The following is a 27,199-nucleotide window of genomic DNA, read 5'->3' on the forward strand; positions in this document are numbered from 1 at the left end:
AGAGAAATGCAAATTAAAATAACTCCAAGACACCACCAGATTAGCTAATATGACAGAAAAGGAGGATGTTGGAAAATTGAGACACTAATAGATTGGTAGAGTTGTGAATTGATTCAACCATTCTGGAGAACAATTTGGAATTAGAAAAAGGCTAAAAAACTAAACATATCCTTTGATTCAGAAAATCTACTACAGGTCTCCATCCCCCCTTCCAAAAAAAAGAAAAACAAGTGTACAAAAATATTTATAGCAATATAATTTATAGCAATTTATACACACACAGATATATATTTGTTTTTTCTTTTTTTCTTTTTTGTGGTTTTATTCTGATTCCTCTTTTATACCATGACTAATATGGAAATATATTTAACATGATTGTACTTGTGTAGCCTATATCAGACTGCTTGCTGTTTTGGGGAGGTAGAGAGAGAAAAATTTAGAACTTAAAATATTACAAAACTGAATGTTGAAAACTTTTTTGATATGTAATTGGAAAAAATGAAATGCTAATAAGTAATAAATAAATAAATGTATCAAATAACCCCCCCCCCAAATTGACAAACCAAACCCTGTAAGGTTTTGAGAGGAAGAAGGGAAATCTCTACTTCCTTTATAATTAAAGCCTAATTGTAAATATTTAGCCATCTGTTTTGACAGTTGGGATTAGTTTTAAGTGCTTCAGTCCTATATTAAAAATCAATACTTTTATAAAATAGTTTTTATCATTTCTTTCTAATATTTAAAACCTCATCTGGATCACAGCACATGCAAACATCAAGACTGATTTGATGAAAGTGGTAGTGAAATTCAGAAACTGCTAAATGAAAAATGAAAACATCACAGTGTGTACCGTCATCCATCTCTAAAATGTTAGCATTCAATTTCATCAAAAGTAAAGTGAAAGATGCAGGATTCTTGAATCAGTAAGAAGGCAATTTTATGCTGATAGTAATAATCTAAAGCACTGTTATGATATATTAAAGTCTATCTATGGCCTAAGTCCTATGGTATAGCTCATCTATTCAGTGTTGATGGAGCTTCATTGATTAATGATAAGGACAGAGAAATGAGCTAAACACTTCCATAGTATTCTTAACAAACTGACATCAATTAATACTGAAGTTATTGTGTAATGCAGGAGAAACTGAAGCAAGATAGAGATTAGAGAGTTTTTAATATTTTATTTGGATTTCTGAGAGGGAGAGATAGTCTGGAGGCAAAACAGAATCCATTCTGCCTCCAGGGCTGAATTAGACTTTTGTCTCAAAGAATCCAGCATCAAATGTGAGATTCCAATGAATTATAAATGTTTCCATAGATCAGGGTAGGCAAGGGTGGAGTTTGAACAGCAGGAATTTACAAGGATGGACCATCAATTTGGTTCTGACAGAATAAGGGTAGGACCATAAATTCTTTTATAGCTTTTTATTTACAAGTTATATGCATGGGTAATTTTACATCATTGACAATTGCCAAAACTTTTGTTCCAATTTTTCCCCTCCTTCCCCTCACCCCCTCCCCCAGATGGCAGGTTGACCAATACATGTTAAATATATTAAAGTATAAATTAAATACAAAATAAGTATATATGTCCAAATAGTTATTTTGCTGTACAAAAAGAATTGGACTCTGAAATAATGTACAATTAGCCTGTGAAGGAAATAAAAAATGCCGGAGGACAAAAATATAGGGATTGGGAATTCTATATAATAGGACCATAAATTCTTGATAATTTAGGAGGATTTAGGAGCCAGGAAGTGTGAACTCCCCCTTAATTGGAATTATACATTTACAATTTATAACTCTTCTGGAATGACAGAGTGGCCATTTCTCCACAGCCCTTATTATTGCAGTCCTAAAGGTCAGGAAAGGGGGGTTGCAACCAAGGGGACTGAGGCAGAACAATTCAAGGAACTGATGCAGGAAAATTTAGGGAAACTGAGGCAGGACAATTAAGAAAACTGATTCAGGACAATAAAAGGAAACTGGCACAACATTCCACACTTTCTCTTCTGAATATTCAGATCATTAAATTACTTTCCCCAAATACCTGGAAGGTCTTAGCACCATATTTTTGACCAATCCTATGTGAAGCAAATAAACCAAAATAAAACTTGAAAAATGCAAGGACTTGTGGCAAAGATAAGTCTCTCCCTGACAACCCCAGAGTTAACAACAGTCCAAAGGCTCCCTTTTGCACACATGTCAGGTCCTCTGAAGTTCTGGAGCACCATTTCAACCAGGAAATCCAGTTTGAGATGGACAATTCACTGTGGGTTAAGTGGTTTGCAGTCATTTATGCACTTAATTCAGGACTCATCCAAAAAGAAATAAATAAATTGTCAAATAACTATCCCACATATAAATCCAGAGTGAATTAAACACCGTATGCATAACAGACTAGTACAGTAGGGGTTTTCTGAAGGGAACACAGATATTATAAACATATTAAAAGCATCCTTAACAGCAATAGTTACACAATTTTAACAATTTCCACCCCAAATCTTAAATATATAGTAATAGTTAAAATTTTAACAATAATTCATCAACCACTCCCAATTCCCCCATCAAAGTCCATCAGGGGCAGGAGGCAAAGTCTCATTCAAAACTGCTTCCTGCTGAGAACAGGCAATCCAGGTCCCAGAAGCAGTTCAATATAGCTATAATTTGACCAAAATCTAAAACAAAAATCTAAGAAAGGTTAGAAAGACTGGTTCACAAGGACTGCTACAAAATGTGAAGAAGTCAGTATATACTGGCCAGCAGCTCCCCATGTAAGAAGAAACAAGTTTGCCTCACAGGACAGGCAAACAGCTGTAAGCCATAGTCCCAATAAATAGTTATTGGTCTCACAGACAACTGTGCTAATTTTCCTCTCCTTATTTATAAACCTTTAAAAACCTGAATATCCACAGACACAAATATCTAGTTAACAGATAGATGACTAGGCTAAGTATTCATTTTAGAATATAATGATTACACATCATCAGATTGGAAACATAATTACATAATTGAATTGCATTAATAGTTTCTATTGACCATTGTTCTGATCATAGAAATCAGTCACAGGAGGAAAAAAAATGCAGGGACAGGATTATAAGAAATATAAGCAGTCAAAACTGATCCTTCAGCACATACAGGATAAAATAACCTTAACTTGGTTTCTCTACAGGTAATTGTCTAATAACTTTCAGAAGGTGTAGCTTTAAACCTCCCAGATAATATTAGCTACAAGCCCAAGAAAGTTTACGTCCAGTAACAAATCCCATTAACCAAAGTTTCAGATAAATCCCAAACAGGTATTTACCATGATATTATATTGATAACAGTAAGAGATTTATCCCAATAAGTTCACACAATTATCTTAAACAATATATCTAAGTAGATATTTTATAAGTGAACATTACACAAATCATTTTGCTTTAAAATGCCCATGAAAGATTCTTAAAAATATCAATTAAACTTTTAGAAATAATCCTCCAAATTTTATCTCACATTTACGACCACATTCCTTAACCAAGGAATCCATTATGTATCTAAAGAAACAAACATTCAGTCAATTAATTTACTACAGTAAAAGTAGATCTGTCCCTTTGAATAATTAGATTGCTCTCTTCAGCCAAGAGCTAGGAGCTGCCTTGATGACAAGGCCTTTTCCATGTGGTCACCCTAGAAGCAGCCACAAGCAGTGAGGGGGAAAGGAAGGGAAGGTGAGTTAAATCTTCACCCTTGAAGACAAAAGATTCCCATTTCCCACTCAATTTTTCTCCATCCTTCCATTAAAAAACTTTCCTCTTTCCCTTTGTTACATGCTTTTTTTCCTTCTAAAACATCATCTCTTTCCAATTTCCTTCCTAATACTGTCTCTCCCCTTCTCTCTCTTACTTCCTGAAATCATTCAAACCTTCAATTGCTCCTACAAATTAATCCTCTTTAATCACCTTCATTCTTTCCTTTTCCTTCAAAACTTTCAAGATTCACAATACAGTGAATAGCTAAATAACTCCATAAACCCCACACATGTTCAGCAGAGCTGATGAAATTTAAAGCATAACTTATATTTGCAAATTACCCAATCTATTTCCGAAGGTAACATGCTTTATCTAATTAGAGGCATGTGACCTTTTTCAGGCAATTCCTAATGATCAGGAAAGGGGGGTTGCAATCGGGGGATTGAGGCAAAACAATTTAGGGAAACTGAGGCAGGACAATTAGGGAAACTGAGGCAGGATAATAAAAGGAAATTGTGGCACAACAATTGACTGTTTACCTCAAGTTGAACTCAGTTCCTAACTGAAGTCCCAACTGAAGAGATTTTGAATATCATTAGGTTATTTTTGTGTGGCAAAGCACCCAGCACTGATTCTATTCCACATGAGATTTACAAGGAGGGGGATGCACTGTTCATATAAAAGCTGGCTGAAATTTTCCAGATTATATGGCAAGAGCAGGTTATGCCCCAGAAGTTTAAAGATCCCTCCCATTATCCATTTCTATAAAGGTAAAGGGAACAGATTGTCCTGTGACAATCACAGGGAGGGGTATCTCTCTTACTCATTACTAGCAAGATTCTTGCTAGAGCCCTTATTAGGCTGATCTTTCACCTAAAAGATAATCATCTACCTGAGAACCAGTGTTGTTTCAGGAAGGGCTGTGGAATGTTTGATTTGATGTTTGCTGCCCAATAACTCCAGGAGAAATGCCAGCGGCAAAACAGAGGGCTTCATACACAATTTGTAGATCTGACCAAGTCCTTTTTTTTCCTTCCTTTTCCCTACCTCTTACATTCAATTAGTTGCCAAGTTTTATCAGTTATAGCTTCACAACATACCTCCTATCAAAATTCCTTTCTTCACTTTACATGATCTTTATTTTAGTTCAGACCCTTATCCCTTCTATTGGATTATTTCAGGAATAGCATTTCTTTCCTGAGGACTGCTTTAGTTGCATCTCAAAAATGTGGGTATGTTGTTACATTATTATCATTTTTCTTCCTCATAATTATTAGTTGTTTCCAATTTGTTTTCTTTGATTCATTCATTATTTAGGGCTTCATTGTTAAGTTTTCTTTGGACTCAATTCTTGGATGGTTTTAGTAGCTTGCAAGTTGGTTACCCAGCTGTGAATCTCTTCTGTCTCCAATATCTCCTCTCTGTAGCTGTGAAATTGGAATTCCTTGAGTACAGACTATGTCACTCTACTACTACTTAGGAAGTTCCAATGGCTTCTTCTTGCCTCTAGAATAAAATCCAAATTTAAATATTTGGTTTTTAAAGCTTTTCACAATTTGGCTTCAGTTTACCTGCATAGGTCTATCCTTCATATGTTCTATAATTCATCCAAATTTCTCTGTCTGTTATTCCTTGTACATAAGATGCTCTAACTCCTGCTTGACCTATGCTGCCCTCATGATTGATAAGCATTTCCTCCTCATAATTCACAAGTCAAGGTATCACCCTCATGAGGTCATTCATCCTCTCTGAGAACAAAGGACAAACAACAACAATAACAATACCTTATAGGATCCACAACTTTCTTTAATACTTGTCTCAGGTTGTTACTTTTTTTAAAATTATTTTTCCAATTAGTTGGCTTTTATTTTTCCCCACAACATAGAAAAAAAAATAAAAATAACAAAACTTTTTAAAATTTGTTTTAAAAATAACATTATCTGTCTCTCTTACTGATCTCCCTCACACCAAATGAAAAACTAAAAATAAAAACCCTCATAGCAAATGTGCATAATTCAGCAAAAGCAATTTCCATATTTGCCATGTCCAAAAATACCTATCTTGTTCTACATTTTATATCCATTCACCTGGATGGGTAATGTATTAATTTTCAACCTTTTGGACTCATGATTTATAATTGTCATTAATTAGAGCTCCAAGAGTTTTCAAAGTTGTTATTTTTAATAATATCATGAAAATGTTCTTCTGCTTCTGTTTTCTTCACTCTGCATCAGTTCATAAAGGTCTTCCCCATTTCCTCTGAAACAATCCATTTTGTCATTTCTTATAACAGTAATATTCCATGATATTTATATATATCAATTTGCTTAGTTATTCCCATAAGTACTCCCTTAGTTTCCTTTTTTGGCAATTTACAAAAAGAACTATAATAAAATATTTTTGCACATGTTGGTCCTTATCCTTTTTCTTTCATCCCTGAACTATAAACCTTTAAGTGGTACAGTTGGGTCAAAGAAAAAAACACAATTTAATAACTTTGGAAGTATAACTCCAAATTGCTTTTCAAAATAGCTGAAATAATTCACAGCTCCATTAACAATGTATTAGCATTTTCTAATTTCCCACAGTCACTCCAATATTTGCCATTTTCTTCTTTTGTTATCTTTGCCTCTCTTTTAAGGTAAAACCACAGTTACATACATACATATGTATGTATAAAATACATAAATGTTAGTATGCTTTGCTTGTTTGTTTGTTTTTTTAACATAGTTGCTAATAGCTTAAATTTTTTCCTTTGAAAAGTTCTTGTCCAGTGACTCTTTTCAACAGCGAGGTGATCCAGGCCAGTTCCAATGATCTTGAGATGGATAGAGCCATCTGCACCCAGAGAGAGGACTGGGGACTGAGTGTGGATCATAACATAGTATTTTCACTTTTTTGTTGCTTGCTTGCATTTTGTTTTCTTAATTTTTTTCCCTTTTGATCTGATTGTGTGTGTGTGTGTGTGTGTGTGTGTGTGTGTGTGTGTGTGTGCAGCATGATAATTGTGGGAACATGTATAGAAGAACTGGATATGTTTGACATACATTGCATTACTTGTCATCTAGGGGAGGAAGTTGGGGGGAGGCAGAAAGAAAAAAATTTAGAAGGGTGAATGTTGAAAATCAAGCATATGTTTTCAAAATAAAAAGCTTTAAAATAATGAAAGAAAGAAAAGTTCTTGTCCATGTCCTTTGACATGTCTTTTGGGGACTATTTATTATTCTTATGCATTTAAATAATTTTTATATATCTTGGATATGAAACCTTTATTAAAAAAAATACTTGTTTGCCTTCTAATTTTAGCTCTTTGGCTTTATTTAGTAATAAATTTATTTAGCTCTTAGTTTTTATGAAAAAAATTTCAAAATTTCATATGATATCTTTGTTGTCATTTTTTTCATTATTACCTTTGATAATCTTGACCTTTCTTTCCTTTATGTGAACTTTGTTAATATTTCTTCTAGGTCTACAAATTGTTTGATAGTTCCATTGGCATGACAATGAATTAAATAAATAAATATCAGTAGTATTGTTATTTTTATTATATTGGCTTAATCTATATATTTTTTAATTACATAGATGTTTATTTCTTCAAAGAGATTTTTCAGTTGAATTCATACATTTCCTGATTATAACTTATAGATATGCTCTGAAATATTTTATATCTTTTGTAGTTTTTAATGAATGGAATTTCTGTTTCTAGCTCTGGGTAGATTTTGTTAATCATGTAAATGAATCTAGTGACTTATGTGAATTGATTTTATATCCTGAAACTTTGCTAATTTTATTAACTATTTTGATTAATTCATAATTAACTTTTTAAGAATTTTCCAAGTAAATTATATCTTAAAAAAACAATAATTTTGTTTGTTCTTTTCTAGTGCCTATTCTCTTGATTTTTCTTGCTTTTCTCATTGCTATAATTAATATGTCTAGCACTGTGTTAAATCACAATGGGAATAATGGACATCCTTGCTTTACTTCTGATTTTGTTGCAGAAGGCCTCTCCCATTTCCCCACTATTTATGTTTGCTCTTGATTTCAGAAAAATATCATTTATCATATTAGAAAGTTCTATTTATATGATTTCTAAAATACAAGTGAGTGATTAATTTTATCAAAAGCCTTATCATTTATTGATAAGAATCCTGTTGTTTTAATATTTAGATTATTAGCAAGATTTATTCTATCTGTAGTCTTCTTTATGTTAAACCAAGAATTCCAGGTATAAGTCCAACCTACTAATAGGGTATAATCTTTCTAATCTGATAATTTTAATATTAGTTATTTGCTAATATTTTGTTAAACATTTTTGTATCTTTTTTTTTCCCTGAGGCAATTGGGGTTAAGTGATTTGCCCAAGGCCACACAGCTAGGAAATATTAAATGTCTGATATCAAATTGGAACTCAGGTCGTCCTGACTTCAGGGCTGGTGCTCTAGCTACTAGGCCTACCTAGCTGCCCTAATTTCTTATCATTTTAAGGTATTTTATTTCTCTGCTTTGTCTCCTGTTTTAAGTATCAAAATCATATTTATATTAGAGAAAGAAGTCAAAAGTTTGGCTTCTTTTCTTCCTATTGCATACAATTTGTAAAATATTGGAATTAACTTTGAATATTGATAGAAGTCACTTGTGCATCCATCTGGTCCTAAAGTTGTATTGTTTTCCTTTTTGTTCTTTTATTTAGGTTAAATAGTATCATCTCCTCTTTTATTAACCGGATTATTTTATATTTTTGTAAATATTCATCTATTCCCCTAACTGACCTATTTTGATAGTATGGAATTAGTCAAAATAGTTTTGATAATTTCCTTTATTTTCCCTTTAATCATTGTGAATTCTCCTCTTTTTTCATTTTTTATAGGAAGTTTTATTTCTTTTAAAAATCAGATTGTATTAGTTTTTTTTTTTTTAATCAGCTCTCAAATTCATTAGTTCATTGGTTGTTTTACTTTCTATTTTATTAGTCATTTATTACATTTACATAACTTCTTTCTTGCTTATTTAAAATGTTTTATTTGTTGTTATTGAAGTTTATTTACTTGTGCCCAAATTCATTGATTTATTCTTTTTTATTGTTGAGTATCTAAAGATAAAAAATTTCCCCTAAAAACTGCTTTAACTGCATCCTGCAAATTTAGTATATTATTTCATTCTTATTTTCTTTGATAAAATTTTTTGTTATTTCAGTATTTTTTTACCCCAGATTTCTTTAGAATTATGTAATTTAATTTCCAATTACTTTTTCATTCTTTCCTCAAAAGTCTTTTATTAAGAGAATTTTTGTGCTATTACAATCAGTAAATGATGTTTAGTATTTCTGCTTTCCTAGATTTTAAAAATGAGGTTAGGTTTAGGTTTCTGATTGAATTCATTATCAAAAATTTTTAAGTTCCATATAAAGCTTAAAAGCATGTCAATTTCTTTTTATTCTCATTCTGTAAAATCTCATTCACCTCTAATTTTTCTAAAATCTTATTGTGGTTCTCAACTTTCTTGTTCATCTGTTTCTTAGATTTGTATAGGTTTGAAACAGGAATACTGAAATCCTCCACTGTTGCAGTTTTAGCTTTTTATATCTTTCTCCAAATTCAGTTAACTTTTTCTTTTTAGCATTTTGATATTAAGCTACTTGGTGTATATATATATATATATATATATATATATATATATATATATATATATATATATATATATATATATTCAGATATTCAGTATTGATTTTGACTGATTATCTATGATGCTTTTAAACGTATTGTTATTTCCCTATAAGTCTCTTTTATAATCATGTCTATATTTTCTATAATCATCTACATTTTCTATAGCCTTATGATTGTTGTTCTTGCTCTGGCCATTTATTAAATTCTATGTGAATCTTTTGTGAATCAAGTGTGTTTCTCATAAGCAACATATTTTGTTCCATTTTCCATACCCTCTTTCATTTTGAAACAACAATTTTTGAAAAAAAACAATAACAACATGATTGAGCAAAACAAATTCCTACATTACCATGTACAAAAATATATATCAAGTACTTCCTGCAGGAAGCCTATCCTGAATGCTAATTTCCCAATAAATTGTATTCAAATATATATGTATATATACATAAACACACATACCATTTCCCTGCCAATAAAATGTAAATTCCTTAAAGGTAAGGACTGTTTTGTTTTTGCCTTTGTGTCTCCAATGCCTAGCAGAAACCTTGGCATATATTAGGTGCCTAATAAATGCTTGTTGAATTGCTCTGTTAAACCTGGTCAAAGGTTCAGAGGTGAGAGATGCAACATTATGGATATAAGAATAGCTAGAGTATGAAGTATATGGCAGAAAGTAATATGAAATAAGCTTTAAAAATTAAACAAAGGACTTATACTTTATCTAATAGACTACAGGGAACTAGTGATGCTTTTTGAGTAGAAGAGTACCATGATCAGTCATGCTTTAGAAATAATGGTTTGGTATCGATGTAGAAGAGGATAAATTGGACTAAAGAATGCAATTGAGAGGCTATTGCAAAAACCCATGAGAGAAATGATGAGATACTACATTAGGATTATGCCAGTGTGAATAGTGAGTAGTTATGAAATTATTTTGATGTTTTATTAACAACCAATTATTAAATTAGGATTAAGTTTTTACTTCCTTTATTTTCTTACTCAGGAACTAGCCCCTGTCAGTCTCTAAAGGAAAGAATTAATAAAGGAGATTGCCCTAATTCTTAGGGTACATGGTCCAAAATCCTGGGCAGGACTCCACCCAACTAGGAGGCTTAAATTAGGGGATATAGAGTTTAAATAGAGGTCAATCTAGGTGAATTCTTATCTTTAGGGAATAAGTTCATATTCTTTCATCCTCCTTTTGAGTTTAGAGTGATCCATCATGTAAGGGAAAAAAACAACCACAGTGGTCCAAGAGAAGATGGAAATTTTGTCTAGATTTCTGGAGGTATCTGAGTCTCATCAGGAGGAGCTGAAGACTTTTAGCCTACCTCCTCATTTAAACATCTACCAATCAGGGTTGATGTCTTCTGTCAGGAATATTTTCTTTCTAGAAAAATATTTAAGGCATTCTGTGACTCCATTAGGTATCTAGTTACTAAAAGAAATCATTGATCATCAATTTATTGATTACTAGTTAGCCTAATTATTAAATTGTTATTTACCCAGAAACTCTGTCTCTCAGCTTTTATTTTTTTTCCATTCAACTCAGAAGGGAATGGATGTGAAAGAAGCTGTGAAGGCAGAATGAATAAGATTTTGCAACTTATTGATTATAAGGGAAAAGGAGAAAGAGAAATTGATAATTCTGTGAACTTGATTCATAATCTTGGAGTTGTTTCCTTGAATCTTCTTTCTTTCTCCTTTCTCATATACAATAAATTTCCAGATCATATAGATTTCTTTTTAATAATATCTCTCAAATCAATCCCTTGTCTCTACCCTCATCACCTCTATTCTAGAATGTGCCCTGCTACCACCAAGAACCCTATTACCACTAATAATCCTGAACCAAAAAGCATCTTTATAGGTATAGCTTCCTCCATTTATGCTGTAGTGTGTGTGTGTGTGTGTGTGTGTGTGTGTGTGTGTGTGTGTGTAATCTTTCATGCCCAGATCAAAAATCTTCAATGGCTCCCTAGTGCCACTGAAGTAAAGTTCATGCACATAGCCCCTGAAACGGAAGGAATAAGAGAGTGATTCTTAGCTACAATATGATGAAGCAAAGACTTGAATTTTGTCCTCTACTATTAGCATGACTGTTTACATCTAATGGGAATTATGAAACAAAGTCCAGAAATCCCAAATGTATTTTCTTTCTAAAGAGAAGTCCAAGTGCGGCTAATTGTCTGACCACTCCAAGCTTGTTTCTCTTTAGAAGGGACCCTAAAGCTCAGTTGTATTATGAATCTTGGGTATTAGAGGACCCTGGGAAAAGGCAAGACTCACCCTAAAGGTAGCAGAATTGTACGAATTGTTGCTGGGCTACTGTGATTAGGTTTTGTCTTCTACATTTTCTATGGGGTTAAATAAAAAATGTCCTGTACCAAATATATGCATTGAAAATTGAGCGCTGGATCTGGGAACTCATTTACTCACATCCATAAGAAACTATGAACTATATTTAGAGATTTCCTAAGGGATGTTTAATGGTCAGGACGCCAGAAAAGTATGTCCAACATTACCTTCTACAGCCTCCATACTCTGAAAAAACAGGGCCACAAAATGAATGTCCCTTGTACTGCTCTGGGGATTACTGTCCACAAACAATGAAGACTAATAATAGTAATACCTTTCATTTTCATTTTACGGGATTTTAACTATGCAAAGGATTTTCACTTTCTATTACTCTATTACTCCAAAAATAACCTGCAAGAGGTAGGCAGGTATAGCCTAAAAGGAAAACTAGTCAAAGATCACACGGTCCATTAGAGGCCAGCAAAACAGGACGCTGGCCACTGACTCTCCTGCCTCCCCGCCCTGTGCTCTTCTCACTAAGGGAAAACTGACCTTGGAGAAGGAAAAGGCCCGGCTGTTCCAGACATCACCCCAACTTGCTGGATCCGGTTTAACGAGTCTGAGGTGAAGTCCTCTGAAAGAGGCAGAGAAAAAGCTCCGTACGATAGGAGCCACAGGCTGCGCTAGGGGGAGGGTGGCGGCGGTCCCAAGGCAGCCATGCTGCGTCCCAACCTGGCCCGTTTAATTCCAAAGCTACAGAAACAAGAACCCATCACTAACGGCCTGTCAGCCTACCTTTCTGGTCCCTGGGCGGAGATGATGGGTGTACTCAGACAGCGCCGGGCGACGATCAGGGCGCAGCAGGGATTGCATCACTCATCGCATTGAGCGACAACCTGCTGCTCTCCTAAGGAAGAGGACCTCAAAAAGACCCAGTTCTCCTCGGAGCATCGGTCGAGGAGCTTCCTTCTAGTTCTCGCTTCACCTTCTGACCTCCTGAGCGTCCCAGGAAGAGTCCTAGCTAGGATCACAGAAAGGCGCTCAGTCCGGAATAAGGAGGGAGCGGGGGGAGGGGAAGAGGCAAAAAGAAAGTTGATGGAGAGGGTGGAGGGAGATCCAAGGTGAGGTGTTTTTAGGGGAGGGATTTAGGCGGGCGGGGCCTGAGCAGAGTGCCAGGGACCCAGAACTGTTGGATCCGGAGGTGAGTCGGGTTCATTTTGTCCGCTGAGTTCCGGATGGCTTATTTGGGGTGAGTGAGAATGCGGGCGGTAGGGCGCTTGGAGAGGCTAGGAGAAAGTTGCGGGAGGAAGCGTGGGTTACGTGGGAAAATGTCTTGCCTTTTCCAACAATCTCGGGATTTACAGCCGTAAATCAACTAGTCCAAACCTTTATTTTCTAGAGTAGGAAACAAGTCCAGCAAAAGGAAGTGGCTTGGCGAAGATCGAACCGCCAATAGGTAGTCGGAACTGGCGGCCAGGTGCCCAACATTATTGTCAGTACTTTCCCTTCGCTACCTTGGTGAATGGGCTGTGGGCGTTGATGGGTTAAAAAGTATACAGTGGCTCCAATTAATTTATTCCGGAGCAGCTCGGTACTGCGCTTTTGGAACCACTGGGACCTAAAACCAGACCTGGAAGGAAGAGTCCAGTAACCCTCCTGTTTTTACTAGAAATTAACATTGCCTTATCCTTTTTCTCTCACTTCTTCCAAATCTTTACAAAACTACATCTAAGTTTGGAAGTTCTCCTATTGTCTGTAACGTTCGGTTTTTGAGCGCTCAAGTCTGTTGGCAAGTTCGACTTGGAATGCTCCTCGAGAACGCTGAATTGGGAAGTTTTCACCCGAATCTATTCATCCCTCACGGTGTAAAGACACTTTGCACCCGTGTCTGCCCAATTCAGAAAGTTGAGATGGAAATTGCTGCCTGGTAGGACCAAACAAAACCTCCGCTACCACTCGCTTCTTTTTGTAGCGTCCGAGAATCCTCCGAGCTTGGAGACTGTGCTCTTTTGGGGTTTGGAAAAGAAATTATTCCCTTGGTCAATGGGCTCACTCCTCCCAATAAGCTTTTCCTCCTCTATCCAATTTCTTCATCTATGATTGACTGAGAAGAGAGGAAAAGGATGTGGGGCATGAGCTCTGATTCCTGGACAACAGGGGATTAGGAAACCGAGAGCCGGGAGCCGCGAGCCGGGAGCTGCATGCCCATACTTTGAGAGGCAGTTCCCATTTCAGTTTCCTTCTCTGTAAAATGAGGTCATTAGCTTAAATAACCTTAAAAGTTTTTTTTGGAGCTATAACTTTCTGAACTTGTTTCCTCATCTGTATAGCCGTGATAATTGTCTCTTCCATGATTCACAAGAAGTTTGAATAAGAGATTTTGCCTTTGTTGTAGACACTGGTCAAGTTCTGTCACAGAATTTGAACTGAAAAACTATCCAGGACTATATAATATAATGAGGAGGAGGAGGATAATACTTGCATAATGCTTTTAAGATTTTGCAGTGTAGTTTAATTCACTTGATCTCTTCCAAACCTATTACTTGAACAAGAATTCCTCTTCCCATCTCTCCATATTTTTCCTTTGTTTTGGTCTAAATCTCCTTCTTTGCAACAATTATAGATTCTTAGTTCTGTCTTTGGGGCCAACAGAATAAGCTTAATCCCTTGTTCACCGAACAGTTTTTTAAGCATTTGAAAACAGCTTTCTTCTCCCCCTTTTTATATCTCCAGGTCATTCAATGTGTCTCAAGTCCTTCCCCAAACAATATCCTTCCTAAAATATGGCACCCAGGTTTAAGCACAATACTCTAGTGCAAGGGCACTCTCACTTCTTGTTCTTGACACAGTGTCCATGTAACCTAAAATCACATGATCTCATTTGGCTCTTATATTAAAACAAAGTATTGGCTCCTCATTGAACATACTGCATTTGGAAAAAAGCCCCATTTCTCTTTCAGATGAATTGTACTCCACCTCCTCCATGCTTGTAAAGTCAATTTATTGAACCAAATATTTACTTTTGCCTCTGTCAAATCTCAAAAAGATTTTACTCATTTGATCCCATAGCAGTCTTTCTGGATGGTTGCATATTAGCTCTGTCTCTCAACTGCATATTTAATAAGCAGGCCATCTGTCAGTGATAAATGTATTTAACACAAGGATAAAATCCTTGGGGCACTCCACTAGAGCCCCCTCTGTTCAAGTCAATAATACCATGGCTCTAATGGCTTCTCAATGGATCAACACGTTCAGTCAATTCTGAATTCACCAAACAGTCCTATCTTTCTTGGCCTCAAAGAGTAAAAGATTTGGGGATAAAGATTCCATGAAAATGTCTATTCAGCTTTAAGGTGAAGTGTAGAGCTATCAAATATATAACCTATGACCCACAACACTTCCGAGGGTTGCCCAAGTAGGTTAAAATGTCACTGGGACAAAATGAACAGAACCAAGAGAATACCGTGTATGGTAACAGCAATATTATTTTAAGAATGACTTTGAGTGAATGTTATTTTGTCTATTAAAAATACTCAAATTAACTATAAAGGATATATGAAGTAAGGTGCTATCTGCAACCAAAGAAAGAACTGATAAATAGAAGTATAAATAGAATAATTTTATACACAGAGAGAGATTTGTGTCTAATGGTAGTCATGGAAGGGGAAGCAGAGAATAGAATAAAATAAAAAAATTCAAATGATAATTTTGTGGTATATTTGAAAGGAATAGCAAGTTATGCATAGTAACTTTGCATGTGCAATTTATGTTCAATTAGTTTCATGTGCAGTTATCCTTTTTATTGTACTATATTATGGAAATGCTTATTTTATTTCATAAATTAAAATTTTTTAATTCAAAAAGATCAGTTTATACAAGATTTAGGCTATCTTTTGTTGTTAATGTGATCAAGAAAAAGAAAAAATTGGGAAATATTTAACAAAATATATAGAAATACTAGTAAGTCAATATGTGGTTTAGAGAGATCCTTATGTGAAAATTAGTGGCTCCTTTTCTTTTTGAGTCTGACCCTATTGGTATAAAGAATTAAAAAGCTTAGAAATAATGTTAATGTCTCCAATTTCATTATACCCAGGGTTTCTCACTCCCCAGGTCCTGGGTGCATATTTTCCAGATGGATAGAAGTTAATATTCACTATTTTTTTTTCTGTGCCAAGTATTTTTATTCATGTGTTTGACTTAGGCTGTGAATTCCCTGAGGACTGTGATAGCTTCTTTATTATTTACATTGCTCAGACCCAGTGCAATTAATTAGACATTTAGTCCAAGTTCTGTGAGTAGAAGATGAATCTATAAGGTAAGATGTTGTTTCTTTCTTTCAACAGTTGGAGATGCCAGAAACAATGGATCCATCTCAAATGGCTACTGGTGTTTTCCTTTTTGTTGGTTAGTGGTCTTGTCTTGCAAGTCTTCAGAAATCAACAGGAATATCAACCTAAGTCCGACTTTCCAGCTCCTCTTGTCTTGAAGTTATTGCCCCAGAAGGAAATCAGGAAACTCTTTAATTATAATGGACTCTGGTGAGATGTTGCTCCTTACCCACTTCCTTATCCTGAGTCCTAGTTCTGCTCCCCCACTCTTAATGAATTATAAAATTATAGTGTAAGGGTCTTCAGAGACAAATTAATTCCTTCTTATTTTGAAGATTTGGAAACTGAAAGTGAAAAGAGCTTAATTCTTAGCCTAAGGTCATAGAGGTGGTAAAAGGCATTCCTGTCCAAGTGCAATGTTAGATGAGCATCCTTTTCTAGATAACCAAAACCAATTTATGTAGCCCTCTATCTGAGTTCCTTTCATACCTCAAATTCTTTATTTTCAAGATCACACCTTTATAGCCCAAATGTATGAAGCAGACGGGAATCATTGATCATCCTTAACAAAATATTAAAAGTATATTGGGAATAGCAAGAGCCAGGAGAATTCATACCTCATCAAAGAACTAACTGTCTTATCAAGGTATCCCTGAGTACACTCTTTATATTCTCTTCTCAGTCAAAAAAAAAATTTTTCATTTCCTGCAAATTATTACATCAGTGTTCTTGTCACACCTTATGGATAGGAAATCCTAAAATCCGAAGGCTTTTGTAAAGGACCAGATGTCCTTTAACCAATCCCTTTCAGACCAGTTCAGTAATTTAGTCTTGAGGTTAAAATGTAATAAGGCAAAAAACAAACAAACACATAAGGCATTCATGAACCATTAAATGCAATAAAAGTGAAATGCAATAAATCCATATGCAATAAAAATTAAATTCAATAAAAATGAACTTTCCTATTCACAAGAATCCCCCCCACAGGTAACACATGATAAAGACAGTTTGTTGCATTATGAAATAACAATAACCCAATTAAGCATTTCTGCTGCTTATATCGACCTAATCAAGAACTTGTCATTTATAAATCTTTTATGTATTGCACCAAACAAAAAGGGAGTTTTACTGGCTGTTTACTGGCTACTGTAGTGCGGTACTGTTTTTGAAGCTGTTTTAATCATTAGTGTTAAATCATTTTTCTTAGACTTTGTAGCAGTTTATTGTGGAGGTTATAGATAATCATTATGGGAGCCAGTGGTTGCTGGATGTTATGAGAGCCACCTGCCAGTGGCTGCTGGGGATCTAACTCAGATCAGCAGAATGGATCCCTTCATGTGAGAGAATGATAATGCTACAAGGAGACTGAGAGGCAATTGCTGTTCTCTGATCTCTCTCCTGAGAGGCAGTTGCATTGTCTGACCTCTTTCCTCTTCCTTCTGCCTCCAATTTATTTGATTCCCAATCCACAAGTAACATCTATGTCAATAAAGGCTGATTTGCAATTCCTTCAGGGTTGTTATGATTCACAGCTGTGGAGGCTTTTGGAGAACCAACTTGCTCCTTCACACTTAGACATGGTCTTTAACAGATAACCATCAAACTCTTTAATAGCAGTCATAGACTCAGTCACTTTCATGCCTCCTTTTCTTTCTTTCTTTCTTCTTTTTCTTTTTCTTTTTTTTTGATTTGAGCTTTCTTTTTTTCCCTTTTTTATAGCTTTTTATTTACAAATATGCATGGGTAATTTTTCATCACTGACCATTGTAAAAACCTTCTGTTCCAAATTTTCCCCTTGACAAGAATTTTTTTTAAAAAGAATACAATTTCTAAGGTTAAAAGGATAGTAAATGAACAAAATGGCTACTTGCTTCTGTTTCTGCCTTCACTATAGTAATCAACTATGATAGGTCAGAAAACCTTCCTTATAAACAAAAACATCCAGCATCACCTTCCCATGGACTAGGTCTTTTATACTTCAGGCAAGAAAGCATTTTTATCCTCTCAAGGGACCAACCCAAACTATAACAGATGCTTCTCTTACCTAATCCTTTAAGCGAGTAGCTCCAGTGTTTACACTTATACATACTCTTCTGGGAAATCACTCTCATTCTGGCTTACAATATTTGGTTTAAAATTGTTTTCTCTCATCTTCACCAGAGTCTGTTCAAGTTCTAATTGAAACTGCCAAGTTGAGTTCAAGCGCACTTCTTTCTTAAAGCCTTCCCTGAATTTTTCATCTCTTCTCTGAACTCCTATAGAACTTAGTACTGCATTCTATCATTTTGTTCTCTAGCTCCAATGGCAACCCTGTTGCCTAGGAGATAGTTAGATATTATAATAGATATGTGATATGACTCTCATCAGGAAGACCTGAGTTCAAATCTATCCTCAAATACTTAACTATGTGATCCTGAGCAAGTCACTTAGTCTCCATCTCTATTTCCCTCAACTGTAGAATGGAGATGATAATAATAATACTTACTTCTCAAGTTTGTTATGATATTGAAATGGGATAATATTTGTAAAGAGCTTAGCATAATATTTAACATGTGTATGTGTAGTAGACACTTATTCCCTTCCCCCATGCCTGCAAAGCATTCATTTCACAGTTCCAATTCTTAGAATTTCTGGCTTCCTTCAAGGCATAGCTCAAGTATCAATAACTACATGAAACCTATCCTGATTTTTCCAGTAGCTAGCCTTTCTACACACTGGACACACCTTACCCTGGAAATTGTTCTGTATTTATCTTGTATTATATATATATATCTGTGTTCATATTGTCACTATTACTGCCTCCAATACCATTCCCACCCCCTGCCTCTACCAATTGAATGTAAGCTCCATAAGATCAGGGATATTTATTGCTTTTTTGTCTTTTATCCTAGTTCATGTACAGTATCTTGTACATAGCAGCATTTAATACTTTTCTGAATGACTATAGTTTTAATTAGAACAAGAAACATCTGGGAAGGGGTATAAGAACCAATTCATTTAGAGGCATAGTCTATTCCAATAAGTATTAATCAGTTTGCTATGATTCCCAAAAGGTAGTAATTATAAGTTCTTTGTATGAGATCCCAGAGCTGTGAACTACAAGGTTATAAATTTACTTGCTTAATCATAGAAAGCTAACTAGAGACTTTCCATCTTTATTTTTCCTTGTTAAGGTGACCAAACCAAACATAGCAGAGGTAACTCAATAACATGAAAAGCCCCCCAACTTATTTTTATACTTATGGACCATTCTCTCTTGTCCAACTGAAGCAAGTGAGCATCTTATAATTATGTTCTGATCACTTAGTTAATGAAAATGTCCAATGCTTCACCTAACATGAAAACCCCCTGCTAAATTATGATTTCTAGCTATTGCATCATTTTTGACTTATAAAGCAAGGTCTATCAGTGGGATTCTGTCTTTTGTGCAGCCCCATTAGGGTGTTCAGATATCAAGCTAATAAAAATAAGGTCCTAGAAGAAGGGGCCATCTCAAATCTTCCTCGAGATCTCGGATCTTGAGGAAGATTTGAGTCTATTCATTAGAGAGGAACAATGGACCCTTTAATAAGGAGTCATTGACTCAGTGCCTCAGTTTCTTTTTTTAACCCACTTGGGGGAATACATAATAGTGTCATATTTGAGATAGACATAGAACTCAGATATAGAACAACAGAGTAAGGTAACTAAGAATTCTAGGTAGCCCCAACCATCCAAAACCATACCCCCAACAATGTTTTAATTTTTTTTCTGGTCAGTCAGAGGATACAGCTGGTTAAAAGCAAAGACACACAATGAAATAACATAAAAAGAAAATTAACAATAGAACCTTGCTCTCCGATCCTTATAACACAAGGGTACACTCTTCCAATATATGCCATGAATGGGAAAAGTGAACATATAAAACATATATCAGTCAATTAAAAATTATTTAATAAGTAATTATTGTGGTAAATGCTAGGGATACAAAGAAAGGCAAAAAACAAACAAACAAACAAAAAAAAAAAAAAAACAATCCATGGTTCCAGTATCTCAGGAAGCTCACATTCTAATGGGGAAAACAACATACAAAGACCTATGTATACATAAGATAAATACAATTTAAATGAAAGGTAATTTCAGAGTAAAGGCACTAACATTGGAAGAGAATGTGAAAGGCCTCCTAAAGCAGGAGAGTTTGATTTGAGGATGCCAGGAAAGCTGGGAAGAGATGAAAATGCAGAGAACACTAGGGATGGAATGCTCATGGAAGCATCTGGCCAAAGCACAGATGTAGAAAGAATAAAGAAATACATGTTGTTGTTCAGTGATTTTCAGTTACGTCTGACTCTTTTTGATCCCTTCTGGGGTTCTTGGTAAAGATACTGGAATGACGTGCCATTTCCTTCTCCAGCTCATTTCGCAGTTGAGGAAACTGAGGCAAACAGATTAAGTGACTTGCCTAAAATAACAGTTAATAAAAGTCTGAGGCTGAGTTTAAACTCTGGATGATGAGTCTTCCTGATTCCACATTTGGTATTCTATTCACTGTGCCACCTCGTTGCCCAGCAATACAATGCAGGAGAAATTCATGTCTTTTAAGCTGTAGGATAAATATTGTCTTCTGGTGATATTATAATGCAAACCTCTCTTTGAACCTGATTCTGGCTGGGGTGTGCCTTACCTTTTGTGTGCCTTATTCCACAGATATCGAGGTAATCTCTGGTGATCGATGAATTCTTTGTCATTACTGCATTTAATCTCTACTGAACATAATTTTCTGCTTAGGGATTCTGATAGTCATCATTTCTAGGATTATACTTTTGTCTTCTGTAGGAGGAGATTGTGGCAGAAAGAGGAGGATTTGAGCTAAATAAGAAGAAATAAACCATTTCTGTATGTTGGATGGGTTTGAACTAGCAAAACAAGGCAGAAATTGAATTTGGGAAGACAAAAAACTTGATTGAAGAATAGTTGAAGGAAAATAGTCTCCAGGCCTAAATCCTGGTTCAGTTTCTACTTTCAGGCTAAAAGAGAAACAAGAACAAAGACAATTACAGAGGATATAAAAGAATTAAGGAAGATAAAAATGGGTGAGAGAGTAGAAGCTGAAATGATAGATAAGAAAGTCTATGAAAAGGCAAGATAAATAAGAAAACTTAAGTGGAACAATTATGAGGATTAAGTAAATTGACAGAGTTTATTAATGGGTGGATCAAATTGGTTGCAAAATGTTTTAACTTCTAAAAATGAATAATTGACAATGAAGTGCTTTAATCAGGTGTTTGGGTGGAGATGAAAATAACCATAATTAGTTTGAAAAAACAAAGTAAAAGTCCCAATCATTCTGGATAGTAAGAGAAATTTGTATATCATCCTGGATCTTGGTATGATGTTTTTATTTCTGCCACAGTCAGGATGACTATGATCTAGGTTCTCTGTCTCATTGTAGGTCTCAGCTGATGGGTAAATCCACTTATGGAATAATTAATCATGTGCTTGGGCTTGGTGGGTTTTCTTATTGATGTTGGCTGCTATTACTGGTAGCCAGTGTCACTGGGAACTTCTCTATAGGGATACTCATTCACCTAAAATCAGGAAAGAATAAGCACAAAAATGGAGAAAATCTGTGTGTTGATAGATACTGTATCTATGTGGGAGATAGGACAGTTGCTTCCCCTATCCTTCCCAGTAGCTCATAAGAATTCTTTTCTCACACATTCCAAGAAGGAAAAAAAACAAAAACTCATTTTATATTTGAACCATTTCAGTTCAATACCTCCTAAATCCATAGCCAACCAAAAGTCAAAACACCCCTGGTCTCCAAATCACTCAAACAAAAGGATCTCACCCTGGCTCCTTACATAATTGGATTGGAAGCAGGATAAGGAATATCTTATGTATAATTAATCAGGAAGGGCAGCTGGGTGGTTCAATGTATGAAATACTGGGCCCGTAGTCAGGAAGACCTGAGTTCAAATTCAGCTTCAGACAGGCATTAACTGTGTGACCCTGAGCAAGTAACTTTCCTTATCTCAGTTTCTTCAGCTGTAAAATAGGTTAATAATAACACCTACCTTCCAGGATTGTTGTGTGGATCAAACAAGATAATTGTGAAATGCTTTGCATAATGCTTGGCACATAGTAAGTGCTATATATGTGTTAGCTATTATTATTAATTTTTATATTCTAGGGACAACCACATATACACATAATTACAATTTAAAAATCTAAAAGAAATGGATGATGATTTTTAAAACTATAAAATACTATAGTTTGACACATCAAGAAGTAGATAAGTTAAATAGAACCATCAAGAACCATCTTTTAGGGGAGGAGAAATTACAGTGCTTGTGAAAAAAAAATTATAGCTGAAATGATTTTTCAGGTGGACTCTCAAGTGAATTATCAAAACTTTTAAAGAACAAACAACTTTGGGCAGCTAGGTTGTGCAGTGGCTAGAGCACCACATCTAAAGTCAGGAGGATTTGAGTTCAAATCTAGTCTCAGACTCAGACACTTAACATAGTGTGGTTTTTTTTTTCCAGTGTGATCCTGGGCAAGTCACTTAGCCCCAATTGCCTCAGGGGTAAAAAAAGAACAAACAGCTTTTATCTCATATAGGCTTTTTCTGAGAACAAAGGGGAAAGTATTGGTATTATTCTATGACCAAAATAGGATTTTAGTTGCTAAAGTAGACAAAGATTGGACTGAGAAAGGAAATTAAATGCCATTAAAATCAGAACAGCTGTGAAAATACAAATAAAATACTAGCAAAGTAAGAAATTAAAAAAAAATTATCTGTTATGAGCAAATAGATTTCCTAATTAGAATGCAGATATTTTAATAACAGGAAATAAACACTATATAAATCATAACAAGAGAAAAAATAAAGATGGCATGATTATACAAAGAGATGCAGTGAAAGTCTTTGATAAAAATAGAATAGTCATTTATACTAAGTTTAAAGACATAAAAACTATGGGAATAGAACGCTCTGTCCTAATATGGTAAAAAAAAATATTCAAAACCAAACACATTGTTTTAAAATATAGTTATTGCTAACTTTTCAAAAACCATCAAATAGAAATAATGAAAGTAAATAATCATTTTAGTAGTCAGCATGAAAAAAAGAAATTAATGGCATAAGCATAGACATTAAAGAAGCTAAAATATCTACTTATATGCATATGTCAAGACTATCCCAGAAAACTCAAATCATTCAACAAAATCTAATTGCTGTTTTATACAACTTTAGCAAAATAGCAAGATATACAGCAAAACCATAAAATAACAGGGGTTCCTCAGTACTGAAGCTTTTTTTTTCCTGATGCTTTGAATATCACAATATGAATTTAGGAGATATCACAGAAGAAACAAAGGATTCTTTTTTGACCACTTGTCATAGCTTCCTGAAGTGCTGACCGTGTCAAGTTATAGAACCTATAGAAACAGAGAATTTGAAGGCTTGCAAGGACCTCAGAGATTTCTGTTTTATCCAGTGAACAAAAGGAAACCTACTGGAACACTGCCTACAAGTGGTCATCCAGCCTTCTGGCCGAAGATGTCCAAGAAGGGGAGAATCACAATCCCTGGAGACAGCCCATTCCATTAGAGACAGCTCTAATTTGAGGATAGTTTTTCTTGAATAATCTAAATTTGCTTTTTTCCAATTTTCACCCCTTGCTTCTGGTTCTGAGTCTAATTGGAATGTTCCTTCTCTACATGATAGTCCTTCAAATAGTTGAGGATAATGTCCCCACCGAATCTTCTCTTTACTAGTCTCTCCATGTCCCATTCTCAGAGGACATGAACTCAAAGCCATTGGCCATTCTGGTTGCCCTTCATTGAACACTTTCTAATTTATCAATCTCAACTGTGGTGCCCAGAATTGAACACAATATTCCAGATGAAGGCTGATGAAAACCAGATATAGTGAGACTGTCCTTTCTCTATTTCTTTGAGCTGCATCCTTCTCAGTATAGCCCATGGTTACATTAGCTTTTTTAACTACCCCATCATAGCTGCCATTATAGATCTTGCAGTGCCCTAAAAATTCCAGATCTTTTTCAGAATAACTACTCTATCGAAGCTTCCTCTCTATAGACTTGGAAATAGATTTCTTGTGCCCAAAACAAGATTTAACATTTATCCTTATTGAATTTTATCTTACTAAATTCATCCCCATCCTCTAGCCTCTCAAGAGTCCTGTGGTTCCTGATTGTAATCCATTTTGTTAGTAATCCCTCCCAGATTGTCATCACAAAATTTCTGTGGAAAATTTATAGAGAAAACTAAATGGCAAATATATACAAAAAAATTTATCTTGAGGCAGAGTATGTAATAATTTCTTTACTTAGTGATCATTTCATTTTTCAAAAGATAGAGGAAAAGTTTGGGGGGATAATAGCTGGGTATAAAGTGTTTGAAGTTCGATGTGAGAAAAGTCCCCATATTAACCCCAGAATTCCATTACTAGAACTATTGCTAACTAATATTATGCATATCTATTGTATACTATATATGACTATTTTATAATTATTATGTTTATCTTAAAAATAAAAAAATTATTCTTCCTAAAGTCTAAGCACAATCCTTTTCTTCTGTTCAACATAAGCTCTTTCCTCTTGAGGTTGTTCCTTCTTGTATTTGCCTCTAGAAATCTGTTAACTTCCTTCAAGATTCAGTTTAACTGCCCTCTGCTCTAAGAAATCTTTCCCTGTTGTTTGTGCTCCCCATAGTATTGATATTGCACATATTTTTATGTAATCATTGGTATTTATGTTTTTCCTTCCCATAGAATGTAAGCTCCTTGAGAGCAGGGACCATTTTTTTGTCTTGGAATTCCTAATGAATAGCACAGTGGCCTGACTTAATAGGTTCAGTCAAATTATCATTTAGGATTTTGAGAAGTAATGTACATTTAGAAACTGCTTTATTTTTTTCAAACATCATTTCCTGTCTCTTTTATCAAGTGAAGGGATTTTATCTTCTGTTCCCTTTCCTAAATTTGTACTGATTTGGAATTTCTCTGTATATGTGAAGAACTATATCTATCATGGCTCTGCCTTCCTCTTCCTTTCCTTTGTTGTACACTGGCTTGGGAGTATCTTCTCTCATTAGCTGAATCTCAACTATGGAGTATTACATGATAAATGAGTAGTGACTCTGGACCCACAGCTTTCCTATATCTCTAGCCTTAATATATATTTGTAAATCCATGGAGAAACCACACTCAGTTTCTAGTCTTTTAGTCTAACTAGACTACCTCCAGGAACAAAAAGGAGGAAATAATGGAGTGCTGTTTTACTGGAGTGTATCTAGGAGCCTCATTCCAGTTCATCCACATGGATCATGTTTATCATCTTTTTTCTTTCTTTAGGTTGTTCCCCCAAAAGCAATGCAAATGTGAAAAGCAATCAGGGAACTATATCTTTCAAGACTCCTACAACAAGAGTGAACTTGAGGCAGTGAAAGTCAGGAGAAAGGCAGAATTTGAACACTTCCAAAGGAGGTAATTCAAACAGTACATGAAAAATCTCTAAAAAGTTCTCTGGCTGTCATAGAGGGATTTTCCAGAGTTGTCTCAGATGAATCCTGGAACTTGCTCCAGGACTTTGTAAATGATCCTTCTTTTGTCATCTTTCTGTTGGTGAGGGAGATTTCATTCAGTCTGAGGGGCTAGGAAGATGAAATTGAGAGAAAAAAAAAACAAATCAGGGAATATCTTTGAGAGTGAGGGAAAGAGTTGTGTATAGGGAGAGAGAAGAACAGGTAGGTGATGCAGTGGATAGAACACTGGGCTTGGAATCAAAAAGACTCATCTTTATGAATTCAAATCTGGCTTCAGTTGATATGTATGATCCTGGGAAAGTCACTTAAACCTGTTTTTCTCAGTTTCCTTATCCGTAAAATGAGCTAGAGAAGTAAATGGAAAACCACTATAGTATCATCGCCAAGAAAATCCCAATTAGAGTCACAACTGAACAACAGAAACAACAAAGGGATAAGGAATATATCTGGAACTTGAATTTTTATGGGTATTTAGGCAAACTATATTCAAGTCCTTTCTAAGGGCAACCATCATTTACCACTACTGATGCATATGATACCTCTATGGGCAGAATACGATGTTAATCACTATTGATGGTAGTGTGATGGGTTGTAGACCCTAAAAGAACAAGAGAGATAGTGCCTGCCCTCACAGAGAGAGCTCCCAGTCTGATAAATGAGAGAAAGACTCTACTAGACATCGCAGCTGGAAATTTGAGAAAATGGAAGGAGAACAAAACTGGGGAAGGAGCATCAGATAAGACTTCCTGGAGGAGAGGAAAAGGGGATGCTTGTCTGACTGGAGTCCTGCAACTTAAAAGAGTAAGAACAGGGTTCGGGGTAAGGGCGAAGAAGGAATCATAGAAGTAGATCTGATGATCAGGGGATTGAACAGAAGGAAAAGATTATATTTCTGATAACTGATGCCAGAGGAAGATAGTTCTAGATACTCCTTCTTTCTCAAGAAAATAATCACCTTTTAACTGTGTATACATAATTAACCATGTGTACAGGCGACAGCTCAGTACCTCAGATACTTACTAGCTGTGTAATGTTGGGAAAGTCACTTAATTTCCCTGTGCCTCAATTTCCTTGTCCTTATAATAAGGGTAATAAAAGTACCTACCTTGCAATGCCCTTATGAGGATCAAAGGAAATAACACATATACAACTCTTTGCAAACCTCAGAGAGCCACTTATGCTTAAGACTGGCTTTTGTCATACATAAGCAATCAGGAAAAGCAAAAGATACTTGTGATAATTTATCTCTTAGAAAGTAATAATTACAGGAGCTACCTGATGGCACAATGGATAGAGCAGGAGGACTCTTAACACTTCTTATCTGTGTGACCCTAGGCAAGTCATTTACCCCTAATTATGTTGCAAAAAAACCAAAGTAATATTTACTGGAAATAGGACTCTCCCCATGAACATTAGACAAACTTCACTCTTCCCCACCTAAAAAAACAAACTAGGTTGGTGGCCTGTGCTAATTGGCGAGGAACAAAAAAGACACTACAACCCTACTACCTACTTCCAGGGAACATGAGCATTTTAACTGTAATCTTCTGGAGATAATTATTCCACTGGAGATAATGCCATTATTGGTTAGGCTTCAGGAGTAGCTTGAAGATTGGGAATT

At 35.2% G+C, this 27,199-nt stretch overlaps 1 protein-coding gene across 2 annotated transcripts in view; it reads left to right on the plus strand.

The window, feature by feature from the left end:
* Positions 1-12,755: 12,755 nt before the first annotated feature.
* LOC127560292 (beta-1,4 N-acetylgalactosaminyltransferase 2-like) overlaps positions 12,756-27,199 on the plus strand; it is a 50,034-nt gene continuing 35,590 nt past the window's right edge. The window contains exons 1-3 of one of the 2 annotated variants that reach the window (XM_051994756.1): positions 12,756-12,944; positions 16,042-16,236; positions 25,388-25,519. In XM_051994756.1, the coding sequence (XP_051850716.1) occupies positions 12,931-12,944; positions 16,042-16,236; positions 25,388-25,519 (341 nt within the window). In that variant the 5' untranslated portion in view covers positions 12,756-12,930. Of the gene's footprint in view, positions 12,945-15,862; positions 16,237-25,387; positions 25,520-27,199 lie in introns of those variants that run through there. The other variant, XM_051994755.1, reaches the window with a different exon arrangement.

The sequence above is a fragment of the Antechinus flavipes genome, chromosome 4, assembly GCF_016432865.1.
Source record: "Antechinus flavipes isolate AdamAnt ecotype Samford, QLD, Australia chromosome 4, AdamAnt_v2, whole genome shotgun sequence".
NCBI lineage: Eukaryota > Metazoa > Chordata > Mammalia > Dasyuromorphia > Dasyuridae > Antechinus > Antechinus flavipes.